The 12,177-nt window shown below is 33.0% G+C and overlaps 1 protein-coding gene across 4 annotated transcripts in view; it reads right to left on the reverse strand.

Moving 5' to 3' along the window:
• LOC136031823 (Ca(2+)/calmodulin-responsive adenylate cyclase-like) overlaps positions 1-12,177 on the reverse strand; it is a 191,284-nt gene that overhangs the window by 70,883 nt on the left and 108,224 nt on the right. For all 4 annotated transcript variants that reach the window (XM_065711646.1, XM_065711644.1, XM_065711642.1 and 1 more), the window contains exons 9-10: positions 11,800-11,958; positions 8,470-8,614 (exon numbers count right to left, since the gene is read on the reverse strand). In XM_065711646.1, coding sequence (XP_065567718.1) covers positions 8,470-8,614; positions 11,800-11,958 — 304 coding nt within the window. The remainder of the gene's footprint in view (positions 1-8,469; positions 8,615-11,799; positions 11,959-12,177) is intronic.

Genomic DNA, 12,177 nt, shown 5'->3' on the forward strand with positions numbered 1-12,177 from the left:
ATAAAACCTTAACAGTTTGTGAATTAAAAAAAAATAAGTAAACTTAAACAATAAGAATGGTTCCCATTCAAGAAAAGAGAGAAAATGACCCTTTAGAAGCTTTCCCCCTTAAAATAGAGTAGATCTGTATTTCTAGATTATAAAGTGCAATAAAACGTAACAATAAAAGGAGAGTAAATCTACAGAATAAAATGCAATAAATGGGAACGATAGCAGGAGAGATGAAAAAATCCAATTAGTTTATATGATTGACCAAAAAAGGCATCAAAAATTTTTCATTTCGGAAGAATTTAAAAAGAAAAATCTAGAAACAGCTTTGTCCCTTCGAATAGAAGTACATCTGTAGACAAATCCACGCCACAGACAATAAACGTAACAAATAATATGAATGAAAAAAAAACACAATTAGTTTGTGGGATTGATAAAAACAGACAATATCTAAGAGATACAAGGATTTCTCATTCAGAAAAAGGGATGAAATTTTTCCGTAACAGAGGTACAATCTTATAAAGGGTAAAATCATATACAATAAAAGCCTTATACATAGAGAAATCGGTCCAGATACTTTATTTGCAGGATTGATATTAAACATTAGTTCGCAGGATTAATAGAAAAAAACAATATCTAAGGGATACAAACATTTCTCATTCAGAAAAAGAGGATAAAATTTTTCCATAATAGAGGTAAGATCTTATGATTTTGTTTCTTGTTCTAAACTGTTGAAATAAGTCTTAATTAATATTTATTTATATATATATACATATATATATATATATATATATATATATATATATATATATATATATATATATATATATATATATATATATATATATATATATATATATATATATATATATATATATATGACTAATAAACAGTAGACTTTTATAAAGACTAATAAAAGACAAAAATAATACGTGATTCATATTAAAGACTAAATAATGTAAGAATAACAGTGAAGACTAATGACTAATATAGACTAAGTCATATTTTAATTAAACTATATAACTTAGTCTTATATATTATAAAACTAAGATTTATTGTTTATAATAAGACTTTATTTATTATTTTTGATTAAAAGTTATTAATAAAATCATGGAGTAGATGTAAAATCAGAAAGAGGACAAATAGTCGCTGAAATACTGAACTGAAGTCTTTTTTTTCTTGTTGACTCACACAAGCTTTTTGTTTATTAAAAAAGACTTCGGAGGAGGTAAAATCTCTTCAGCACGACCGAACGCCCTATATTTCCAAAACTCCATTTCCAAAAAATTATCTGTCGTAACATACGTCTGTTAACTCTTAAAAAAATAAATTCTTGGTGCAAACACTTATTGTCTTTAAATAAATTGTTATAATAAGTAATAATAAGCATGAAATATATAAACAGACTAGTAAAAGACTTTTATAAAGAGTAATAAAAGACAACAAGGGTTAAGAGCTCATATGGCACATGCGACGAGGTCGGAAGAGCCAAGAGCTCACATGATATGAAGCAAAATTCTAAGAATCAATTGATTGCTTTAAAAGGAAAATCAGAGGCTTAATGCCGGTCGGGATTTAAAATAAGAGCTCTGAGTCACGAGGTCCTTCTGAATATGAAATTTCATTAAGATACGATCACTCTTTCGTAAGTTAAAAATACCTCATTTTTTCCATTTTGTTTTTAGAATTGACCCTCCGCCAACTCCCCCAAAGAGATCAGATCCGTTCCGGTTATGTCAATCCTGTATCTAGGACTTGTGCTTGTTTTTCCCACCAAGTTTCATCCCGATCCCTCAACTCTAAGCATTTTCCAAGATTTTAGGTTCCGCCCACCCAACTTCTCCTTCACCGGATCCGGTCAGGATTTAAAATAAGAGCTCTGAGACATGATATCCTTCCAAACATCAAATTTCATTTAGATCCGATCACTCCTTCGTAAGTTAAAAATATCTCATTTTTCAAATTTTTCAGAATTAAAACTCCCCCAAAGAGAGCGGATCCGTTCCGGTTATTTCAATCACGTATCTAGGACTTGTGCTTATTTTTCCCACCAAGTTTCATCCCGGTCCCTCCACTCTAAGCGCTTTTTCCAAGATTTTAGGTCCCCCCCTCAACTCTCCCCAATGTCCCCGGATCCAGTCGGGATTTAAAATAAGAGCTCTGAGACACGATATCCTTCACTCCTTCGTAATTAAAAAATACCTCATTTTTTTCTAATTTTCAGAATTAACCCCCCCTCCAGCTCCCCCAAACAGAGCAGATCCGTTCCTGTTATGTCAATAACGTATCTAGGACTTAACCTATCGATACGCCTGCCAAAGTTCATCGTCCTAGCTTACCTGGAAGTGCCTAAAGTAGCAAAACCGGGACAGACCGACAGACAGACGAACCGATAGACCGATAGAATTTGTGATCGCTATATGTCACTTGGTTAATACCAAGTGCCATAAAAATAATACATGATTTATATTAAAGACTAAATAATGTAACAATAACAGTGAAGACTAATGACTAATATAGACTAAGTCATATCTTAATTAGACTATATAGCTTAATCTTATATATTATAAAACTAATATTTACAGTTTATAATAAGACTCTGTTTATCATTTTTTATTACAAGTTATTAATAAAATCATAGAGTAGATATAGATTTAGAAATTAGAAAGAGGACAAATAGTCGTGAACTGAAGTCTTTTTTTTCTTGTTGACTCACAAAAGCTTTTTGTTTATTAAAAAAGACTTCGGAGGAGGTAAAACTTCTTCAGCACGACTGAATGCCCTATATTTCCAAAACTCTATTTCCAAAAAATTATCTGTTATTTTATATATATAGATGACGTAGGCTACTATCTGTTAACTCTTAAAAAGTAAATTTTCGGTGCAAACACTTATTGTCTTTAAATAAACTGTTTAGTACTGAAACAACCTGTTGAGTTGTACATAAAGTAATTTTCGGAATAAAAAAACATTTCCGAAAAATAACTTAATAGAAAAAAAATCCGTGTCGCAAATATCAAGTAACATTTTTCAAAATATGGTAGTATGCCAAGTTTTCTTATGCCCGCGTCTTATGTTCTATGGATAGCATAAGGCTCAAATGAGTCAATGGTTGATTATGACACGGTCAACTTTGGATGCCTGTCAAATGGAATTTTAACTTATTAAATTACCATCCCTACAAAAAACATTACCGAACAAGGGAATGAGAACTACGATAAGGTACTATCCGTTAGTTCTTACTTAACGAATAAAAGCATTTCCCTGGTTAGAACAGAGACAGGGATTTTATTTTTCATGCTAGATAGAAGTCAAGCTCTAGAAATAACATTGTCATTTTATAAAAAAAAAGTCAAGTAAATTAAGACAAATGCGGAGAAATGACTCCAAACTTGGTTTCCCTGGTTTACACAGAATAAAACTTATTTAAAAAAAAAATAGAATTTAGAATTGTGTAAAAGGAAAAAGATTTTCGAAAGATTCTACGAAACCGCTTTGCCTTTTCGTATCTTCAACGTGTTTCTGTTAATTAGAAAAAAGAATTCTATAAATTATTTCAGAGAGGTCTAGATAAAGGACTACAAAATGTCATCAACAAAGCTTTAGTGACTTCTTAAGACCTGGCTTGGAGTTACACCAAAATGAACTAGCAATAAATTGGACTTGGAACCAAGATTGGTTCTAGGTTTCTGGGAGAGAACAGCCAAGATTGGTCTAGAGGATCCTTCAAAAAGAATCTTTCAAATCGGAAAGTAATTTCCTTAGCATACGTTCTTTTGTAAAATCTATCCACCTCCTCTCCCATCCTCTAGAAACTCAAGCTATTGGGTAAGCTATTCTATGTGAAAATATAACTAAGATTCTTGAACATTCCATTATTCAAATACATTTGTGTAATGAATATACTCAGGGGTGAAGATTTCTTAAAAGATTTTCCTGCAAAACTTTAACAAATTGTGCAAAGATTTACTCTCAGAAAAAGACTTTCAAGTTTTGTCATAAATGTCTTGACGTTAATATCATATCGAGCACAGAGGTGTTGCTAGGCAAAGTATTTAGGAGGGGGAGGGCGCAAAGGATTTCATCGACTCGTTGGTTGTACACCGAATGATTGGGGAGATATTGAAATTACAGTTTCTTTTTTTTCGTTCCGTCGCTTCAGAAATGAAATCCCAAATGTCAATTTATCCTCGGAATTAACCAATCAGGTCTCCCTATCTATATTCTTCATGCTATTAAAAATGAAACCCAAGAGTCTAGTTTCGTTTTCTGTCTACAAATTCGTGACCTGAGAGCAAAATTAGCTTATTCAGTACGAAATCAAAATTTTGGAGAACTTTTGCCAATTAGTTTAATTTTTTCTGCTCTTTGGAAATAGTTTATGCGGGAACTCTGTACGACCCCTGTTGTTTAGCTAAAGACAATTCAGTTTTATTTCAAAAAACATGTAAGCGCTTTTCCAGAGAACAAATTTATTCTATGAGCAAAATTATCCTGTCCCACTTACTTTTTTTCCATATCATCAATAAACCAAAAAAACACTGATACAACTTTATTAACTAGCCTATGGACTGTTCGAAAAAGACTGTTCAAGACATATAATCGCATTTTTCTCATAATGAGTTTTCAAGTGGTGGGATCAATTTCGTGCCGTTTTGCAAAAAGAGCGTGAGTCCAATTTTTTCCGAAAATGAGCTAAGCATAGGGTTTGAAAGAGCTCGAACAGCTACTGATTTGTCTTTTCAAAATGGTTTTATCTTTAATTTTGACCGAGTTCCAGGCTTTGCTAAAAGGGCGCAAGTCCAAGTACGTGAAAAAGCACTACGCCAAAATGGCCCGAGTCCAGTTTCTTCCCAGATGATGAACTTACGCCCTTCTAGTAAAGCAGGAATTTCAACCAAGTCAAACTACGTTTCTTTCAAATATGCAGCGTAATATTTAATTATTATTCAGCAAGTTATTTTGTAGATGTAAGAAACAAATAATATATTCTTGTTTCCAATCCTTTGCTTTCAATGTGTTTCAAATACAATTTTGTCCATACTGTCTGTCAAAGGCAAGTTTGACTGGGGACTGTGATATTCGTTTAGTTGCTTTTTGTTGCTTTTCATTTGTGATGTTTTATAAAATATGAACTAAAAGAAGAAAAGAGTTTGCAACTAACTTTGTTCCTTTTAATCCTACATCATGCCAAGTGTATGAAAACAGAAGGGGCTTGAAGGACTCTTATATTGCTCGTTTTGATATTGATTTAGACTAGTTTTGAAGAGAATTAAAGGGTTGTCTGCATGACATGGTGAATAGGAGTGCCTTTTTTTAGTGCAAATATCAGGAAGAGCATCACTGGTTTTCTCAAGTCTATCACCACTTTCTGAAATACATTCGCCGTTCGGCAGATGACCAATTGTGAAATAATAGAAAGCTTGATACGATCACAAGAGATTTGGAAAAGACAAAGCCACATAATGTGTTAGGTAAAGTCTGATACGTCTTCCAAAAGGGGAAAATTTCAAAACAGGGGAAGTTTATAAAAATAAAATCTACAAAAAGTTATTAAGGTAAAACATTATGTAAAATAGCGTATGAAATTCGGATTATGACTTTATTTTGTGCTTGATTAATGATCACGTTAAAATACGTAGCATAATTAAAGATTATAAACAACGCCTTAATTCATTTAATAATAAAGACTGCAGGAGCTTATGATATTTCAAAGTATTATTTTATCAGTCAATTTATCTATTTTTATGGCATAACTGAAGCGGTGTACGTTAACTGGTTCTCTAAGGGGAAAATTAAAGCTTAACAGATTCCTTAAATTTAATTGATCTGAAGAAGTAGGTCTCAATCCTCTTTTATTCTATAGCTATTGTTCTGCTATCCGAAATTACTCAAGATACATTTCTTTTTAAATGTAGGTGAGATTGAAACAGAGCAAAGTGGGTTGTTAAGTTCACCTGGTTGATCTACCCATGACTATACAAAGTATTTTCGTAGAATCTGTCTTTCTTTTAAAAATTATGAGTGGTTAAATGTAGGTGTGGTTTTGCTATTTGATGAACATACTTGCATTGTCTTTTGTTCACATAAATATGTTTAGAACAGAATTAGACTAGCGGACTAAATTCAATCTGTTGTTCTGTTAGAGACAAGATAAAGTCCAGTTGATGCTAACTCCTTTGTGTATTAGATTCAATTGGATCAAAGAACTTGAGACTTCTTTTTAGACTATTTTTATGTAGATAGCTGAATATAGTTTCACCGTGGTTTTTTCAATTTAAAGACTTAGACTTGACTTTATTAAACCAGAAACGATATACATAAATCTTATACAAATGAGACAGGGAGGCAACTCGTTTTGTCTAAATGAGAGATAAATTCATTTGCTCATGCTATTGAAATCAGAATATTTATTGTAATTTTGACTAGAAAAAGTGACTTAAAGGATATTAAGAACAATTTTCTTTAGCCTGGCTTTACTTTAAAATAATTTCATCTTAATAATGAACCTATTTTATATAGTTTATGCGGTTTTTGATCAGCAATTAAATTTTTATAAGGCTTTATTCTCTTCTTTTTTTTATTTGGTGCAACATTTTCCTTTTCTTCTTCCGATTGTATTTTTACTGGCATGCTGTCTTACTTTTTGTCCGAGGTTGCTGTTGGAGATCTATAAGTAATTGACAAGAAGTTTCTAGAACTTGGTCAGCACATCTTGATTGTGATCAGGACCACGTAAGGATAAAGAGGAAAAAAAACAACCCGCATTCAAGTCGACGTGCCTGCTGACTGGGCAAGTGTCATCAGGACTGCCAGAAGCAAGATACCTATTGATATTCATCTAATGAAAAAGAAAGGTCTTACGCTATATTATGCTGAACTCGTCATAAAAAGCTTTGTCAGAAGAAACATTGACATGGACAAGAAAGAGTTTTAGTAGACTGGAATCCGCTGATTCCGGTACGCAGGATTTATGAACAGTACAGTTCAAAATTTTCCGCGAGGAAAACTAGCCATTTCTAACTATGAATTTACAAAAAAAAAGACCGAGTTGCTACCATCCCGGTTCTTTCCCAGAAGTTTTCTAACGGCAACGCAATCAACAAAGCCAATTATGATGACCTCACCTCTCTTCTTCCCTTCATCTAAAAGGAATTACTCGGTTTTACAGAAACCTCCTATATGACAAGGCGCTTCGCGAGAACACTTAAGACAAAGCTGAGCTTCTCGAAAAAAAATATTCGTTCTGATTGATTTTGTTCTTCTTATATATAGAGTTGATAATTTGTCTATGAACAAATAAAAGTTTAATAAGACTTAAGCACATTTTGCATTTGGACAAGTTAACATTTTGAAATTGTCGTTTCACAAAAAGAGCACAAGTCCTATATCTTATAAGTAACAAAAATTCAGTGATTTGGACATTTCCAGCGAATCCGGCTGTAAAAAATTATAAGAAATCAGTCTTTAAAGTTTCAAGTTTCTAAAAAAATTCATTGTTTTTTTTTCCTTTAAAATTAGGAAAGTTAACTTACGCCATTTTTGCAAAACGCCCCGGAATTTTGCTCTCACTTTAAGCCTTATATTTGCTAACGATTTTTGTCACTCAGGTCAGCGATTTTTGTCAGCGATATTTTGTTCTTTCGGAAGCCCTCCGTACACACAGGGTATTTATTAGTCTTTACTCATCTTTTTGACTAGCTTTTCCTACAGTATTCCTTTTCTGCATAAACCCAGGCCTAAATCTATTTCGAATATATTCTGAGCTCCTTTGTAACTTCACTCTAGAGTACAAAATCCAGGAATAAATCCTAGCGATAACACCCCATACACTAAATACCGTGAGAAGGATAAAACAATTACTTTCCTGATATACTTTCTACAGTGTTTAATAGACCGCAGTGAAGTCAGGTGAATAAACTTCCAGAAATTACCTACACTACTGGATCTTTAAAATATATTGAAGTTTCACTGAACTAGCTCAAATTCTCATCTTTATACCATTATAAAAAAAAAACTTTTTAAGACTGACTAAACAACCTGTAAAACAAAACAAAAGATAAAAAATTAAATATTAGAACAATCCGAATATTCGATTAGCAGTGTTCTCAAAACCCCAATTTCGTTCCATCTATTCAATTAGATTATATTTATAATTGATTTTCTATTTCTTTCGTCTTTGTCGCCCGTCATCGCAATAGCTTTTCATGTCCTGATGATTTTTTTTTTTTTTAATTTTGATGTGATAGAAATTATTACTATTAATCTTGTATATTTAAAATATATTGAAGTTTCATTGAACTAGCTCAACTTCTCATCTTTATACTGTTATAAAAAAAAAACTTTTTAAGACTGACTCGAACTTCAAAGGGCTCACTCTCGACATCAAATGACACCTAAACAAATCCTTTTCGTCTCTCATCAGAAATGAAAACCTTAAATACGCTTTTCCTGTCTCATAGATCAATCTAATCCACTTACCTTTCTCCGCCGCTCCGGAGGTACAATAAAATAAGTGCGGATATTGTGTTCTCTCAGATATTGATTCCGTTGACCACCATTGCCTGGCTCCACTTCGTAGGCACCGCCAAGGAAATTTAAAGTTGTTTCGGTAATGTGAACTCGTCTGCAACAATGAGGAAATTAACTAAAGCCGTCTCTGGTTAATAGTTGACTTTCTTGGGCCAAGAAGTAATAGAAAACCTCTTATGAGATTAGAAAAAAAGGCACAATGGTCTTGTGTTTTTTTCACCGAAGGCGACAATTTATTAGAAATGGCTTCTTTAAGACAGGATAGAAAGGAAATGAGAAAAAGAAGAAAAATATAGGACAATGAACAGTAAAATGGCTTTATAACTTACATTTAGAGCTTAACATGGTTAAATTAAAGCAAGTATATTTTCAAGAAAAAAAAAATATACAAAAACATAGTAATTAAATCAATTAAAAAAACGTTCACCAGAAATCAGGCCAAAAAGTGACCGTCTCCTCCCGCGCACTGTCGGCAAAAAATTTAAATTGACAAATTTGACCATAAACCTATGTTAATTTACCGATATATTTTCTGACATGACATACTGATATATTTTATGGTACGATATGCTGATATATTTTCTGGTATCATATATTGATATATTTTCTGATAAGACAACACAATGATAATATTTTCTTTTCGACACCTTCCTAACCTTTAGCATCGCCTCTAAAATGCATCTTTTGACAAGCCATTTTGATGGTAAGGCACCAACAAATGCATTCAATAGGCTTCTGTATATCATTTCTTTGTATATATTTTATGATGACTATAAAAATAAGTTAGGCAGCTGTAAGCCACGCAAAGGTAGCGAAAAATATTTTTTAATAATCCATATCGAAGGCATTCATTTTTTGTCAACCATAGTTTTAAGTTGCATAACTTGACCTCCTTCCTAGAGTCCCTTTGTTTCACATCCAATCCAGTATAACTGTTTTTTTTTTATTTCTAACTCCTCAGAAGAAAGTATTTTTTTTTCTACTAATAAATACTGGCCAATTACTTGTCTAAGCGAAATATAAATTCGTAACTATACATGAATAATAGCTTTATTTTAAGTTTAATGTCTCATATCAACACGCTGAAAAGGGCTGTCAATAAATCTCATTAGAAGGACTGAAAACCTCCGAATAAAATATCTAGTCCCATTACGTGCTAGCTCTGTACAAGCAGGTGGTATAAAAAAAAACACAATTGTTTGAATCGAAGCAGATTGATCAATTAAGAAGGTCTCACTTGAAAGCTGAGCATAAATAAAATCGGCAATAAAATCCGAGATACATTATTGACCCAGTAGTCATGTATAATTTTAATTTACTCAGAAATGTAACTATGATATGGCTCAGGCGTAACCCTAGTAGCATATGGTTGACGAAAAGTTTAACATAAGGCCAAGGGTTCTCAACCATGAGAATTACAATAGTAACCTTGTAATCTATTCATCCTCTTCATTCTTCCCAGCCTTTCCATTCCAGAAATGGTACCCAAAGTGCGTTTCTTTGGGTGCCATATGGCTCTTTATGATGACGATATCAAGATGAATCCATAATATGGCATTACATATTAATATTAGCGTTAAAATGATCCCTTAAACAAATCTATGATGTTCCAATGTCCCACCAGGGGTAAAAACCACCCTCGAAAAACAAAAGAAGACATATCAGTGCTACCCATGCGAAAGGGATTTTTCTTAATTGTTCGGTGTTGGGGACTGTAATTACCCTGTTTAGGATTTTCAACAATTGCAATCCCAACGACTTACTTTTGATCTCAATCCAGCGCCACTTTCAGGGGGTTTCAGACTCTTTTCAAAACTTCTTAAGTTTGCTTTACTGTTGAGATTAATCGAAATAACAGTTACCATTCCCAACCGGCTAAAAATGGAAAATTTCGTCATGGACAAACTACTGGTTACTATGGGCTGTGGTTGGCTCTTTACTAGGTTTGAAGATGAATTATAATATATTTAAGGTATAGGGTAAATAGCGTCTAGTTGAAGAATAGTCTCTAACAGAAAAAGCAAATCATCGCACCACAAAACGAAATGAGACAAACTCAGCAGAGCCGAGCTATGTCATTCCTTGGCTATTTTCGCCTTGAGGGTGGCCGCACATAGAGTACCTTGAGACAGGTAAGTTTGACCTTTAGTCCCTAAGGTTCCTAGAGAAAGCTTCTCCCAAAGCGCCGCCATATTTCAAAAACATTACTAATATTTTCTTGAATATTAGAATTATGGGTAGCATGTCCAAGGTAATCTTTAATAATTATATTCTAGAAATTTTCAAGACAAAATCCTGTGATAGCCTTATAAAATAGGTTTACATGTTTTCACTTTAAATTATGATTACAAAACACGCATCGACTCAAAGATAGCAACACAAAGATTATGATTTGTTCTTATGATACAATTAGGCGAAACAGCAGCACAGATGCATGAAACAACACTTCAATTTTACTGTATTACATAAAAATACATAACATTTAAAACATTGTCTTTTTATTAATTTAATGTTAACTAAATTTACAAAATAGATAATCTTCTGTTGAAAAAAACAACAAACGTAAGCAAAAACCTCAATGCTCTCCATCTCGATACAAGAGTTTCATACCCAATGTCCATAAATACCAGACTTAGATTCTCAAGTAATACCGTTGCAATGCTCCCAAAACCTTTCTTTTATTAAACTCTAAGCCTAAAAAGATCATAACATTCTTAGAGTTAATTTTTATCGAGGTCTCTTATCAGTTTTGTCTTGATTTTATCAATTGTGTGTCATGATTCTATTGATTTTGGGTCTGAAAAAACAGCTGGATTGTCTTGAAAAAAGAAAAAGAACAAAAAAAAACATGAATTGTTTGAAATTTCCCTTTCGAACCTCAAAAACTTTTAATATTGGACCATCATTGCTGCAGACACTTGGAGGGGGAGGGAAAAACACCCAGGGATTGATTCAAATGACTTCTTTAAAAATATCTGCAAATTGGGGTAGAGAAATACACTTTTATGTGTTTTCAACCCTTTCATGGGATATAAAGCATTTGAACCCTCCCCCAGTCAAAGATCAGAATTGTTTGGCCGTATGGTATTATTAATAGATATCATTGACAGGCACATCACAAGGATTTTTTTAGAGGGGGGATCAATAATAAAAAAGAACAATTTGAATAAGAAATGACCATAAATTCAAAAAATTAAGATTTGGAGGTCCAGGCCCGGGGAACCCCCCTAGATATTTCCCTGAATCTTAGGTTAAAAAGAAATGGGCAGATTTACTGACCCTGGCTCTCCTCCAGCTTCCATATTATTAGCCACCGTTACATCATTCGACCATACGTCATACTGCCACTTCCGTAACCCCAAAACACCACACAGGACATGGCCAGAATGAATTCCAACTCTCATATTTAGCCGGACATCGGTCGCCTCAACAACAGACCTGTAATTTATGGAAGTAAAAATCATTGAAAGGTTGAAGTGTTATAAAGAAAGAGAGTAATATACGAATTTATTATCTAAATTTATTTAAAAAATATCAAATGGAAGTTGACAGGTAAACTTAATAACTACGGGACTGATCTTCGTCTTGCTAGTGTCCCAACTACCTCAAGATTAGCTAACTAATTATATACAATATTTACTCTTTCTTAGAAAATGG

Source organism: Artemia franciscana, chromosome 10, assembly GCF_032884065.1.
Source record: "Artemia franciscana chromosome 10, ASM3288406v1, whole genome shotgun sequence".
Classification (NCBI taxonomy): Eukaryota; Metazoa; Arthropoda; class Branchiopoda; order Anostraca; family Artemiidae; genus Artemia; species Artemia franciscana.